Source organism: Phalaenopsis equestris, unplaced genomic scaffold, assembly GCF_001263595.1.
Source record: "Phalaenopsis equestris unplaced genomic scaffold, ASM126359v1 Scaffold000855, whole genome shotgun sequence".
NCBI classification, from domain to species: Eukaryota; Viridiplantae; Streptophyta; class Magnoliopsida; order Asparagales; family Orchidaceae; genus Phalaenopsis; species Phalaenopsis equestris.
The window spans coordinates 231,112-233,027 of NW_018165295.1; the positions used below are offsets into that span (position 1 = coordinate 231,112).

At 44.7% G+C, this 1,916-nt stretch overlaps 1 protein-coding gene across 1 annotated transcript in view; it reads right to left on the reverse strand.

Annotated features, from left to right (window-relative positions):
* The window catches only part of LOC110031868 (probable pectate lyase 12), a 15,960-nt gene extending 14,057 nt beyond the window's left edge, over positions 1–1,903 (reverse strand). The window contains exons 1-2 of the mRNA XM_020735293.1: positions 1,127–1,903; positions 123–328 (exon numbers count right to left, since the gene is read on the reverse strand). Of these exons, the coding sequence (XP_020590952.1) occupies positions 123–328; positions 1,127–1,768 (848 nt within the window). The 5' untranslated portion in view covers positions 1,769–1,903. The remainder of the gene's footprint in view (positions 1–122; positions 329–1,126) is intronic.
* Between the last annotated feature and the right edge of the window lie 13 nt (positions 1,904–1,916).

Here is a 1,916-nt window from a genome sequence, read left to right on the forward strand (position 1 = left end):
AAAAATTCGAACCTTATTGAAAATTGACCCGAAAACTCAACTTTAATCCAAATTTGGCTAATAGTATTTTTTTTAATGTAAAATGATTTGCTCGTGTGGTTTTGACTAATGTACGGACGTACCTGGGGCTACCGAGCACGCCGGCGTTGCAGGTGAGCTGGTCGATGAACTGAGCGGACTTGGGGTCCAGGCTGGAGGCTTTCTCGTACGTCGCCGCCGAGCCCTCTCCCGACGGCACGAAGTAAGCGCCGTTGACCAGCATGTCTCCCTCCGTCCTCCAATTCCACTCCTTCCACTCTTCCTCATCCGTCTCTATTCTCTTCGTCACCTGGCCAACAATTATGCATTTTTCAAGCTCAGCCCCCCAGCACAATCTCAAATTACACCAAGGACCTTCACCTCCTTATAAAGAGATGATGGCATCCAGTATATTTTCGAGAAGGCCGGGAAATTTACATGCATACCCCTCAATTCTTACGGATTTGCGTATATGACATGATTTTTACATTTCTACGTGTTGGTGTTAAGAATTTAAGTGTCGTGGGTGTTAATATTAAAGTTTACACTTAATTTTTTTAGCTTAATAAGTATATTTAATGAAGAAAAATATGCATAAATACATTTTTTTTCCAAATTAAAATTTAATTTTTATTTAAAATAGTGATTTATTGAACTCATAATTAAATACAATAAGTTGATGAATGATTTTTATACCAAGCCAGCTTATCATGTTTAAGAACTAAAAGGCTTAAATAATTTAATTAATATCTAATTAGTCAGGATTAATAGTGATCACTTATCACTTCCGTTGGATAGCCAACGCACTAAATACTTATCTTAACGTGAATCATCATAGCTAAATATTAATAAAAATAGTAATAATCTTTATCAAACCTAATCTTTGGGGCAATTTGTGTTTATCCAGATAAATAGCTTATCTGAAACACGATGAGGTTGACTCGTGTTATGTGTTAAGTGTAAAAAATCAACTACATTTTTAGATAAACTGTTCAAACACAGTCCGTATTTTCAAAAGGTCTTCGTAGCACATAACCTGCCCCAAAAAGAGCCTGAAGCTGATTTGAGTTCAGTGAAAATGACGAAACAAGTTTCAAATTCAGGTTACCTCCTTGGCATTTGGATCAGGGGGAGCTCTGTATCGATTCCCCTGGCTATTAATGGTGGGATTGGCGCTGCCACCAATGGCGTACATCTCCCATTCCGTGTAATCATTGTTCACAATATGAAAATACCCACGCCTGCACCTCGGCATCCTCTGAACCAGTTTCTCCCCAAATCGATTGAAGGCGATGGTGATCTGCATCCCCGAATCCGGCAGGTAATCGTCTCTGTGACCCATAAGCATGACCTCATTGTGCCTCGAGAAGTAGCAATTGGAAATCGTGATCGCCGTCGATCCCATTATTGCATCAATAAGCCCGTCGGCGCAGTTGGAGAGATCGCAATGATCGATCCATATGTCGCGTCCGGCGTAGATCGAGATTCCATCGCCATCCGATCTGCCGCGGAATCCGGCGTGGGTTGGAGAGGATCGGACGATGGCGTTTCCGGAGGGGACGCAATCGTGGATGTGAAGGTTGTGGATGATGACATTGGAGACGAATTGGAGGGTGATGCAGGCTCCGCCCGCGATGTGGATGTTTGCGCCGCGTCCGTCTAAGGTTTTGAAGCTGTTGACGAGGAGTTCTTGGTTGAGGCGAATGTACATGTCGAAGGCGAAGATGATCCAGAGGGGTGAGGTTTGCATGGCGGCGTGGCGGAGAGTGCCGGGGAGGGGGTTGGCGGGATCGGAGTCGGAGGAATCGGTGACGGTGTAGATGAGGCCGTTTTTGCCGCCGAGAGCGGAGCGGCCGAAGCCGATGGAGCAATCGGCGAGGAGGAAGCGGTGGGGGGGG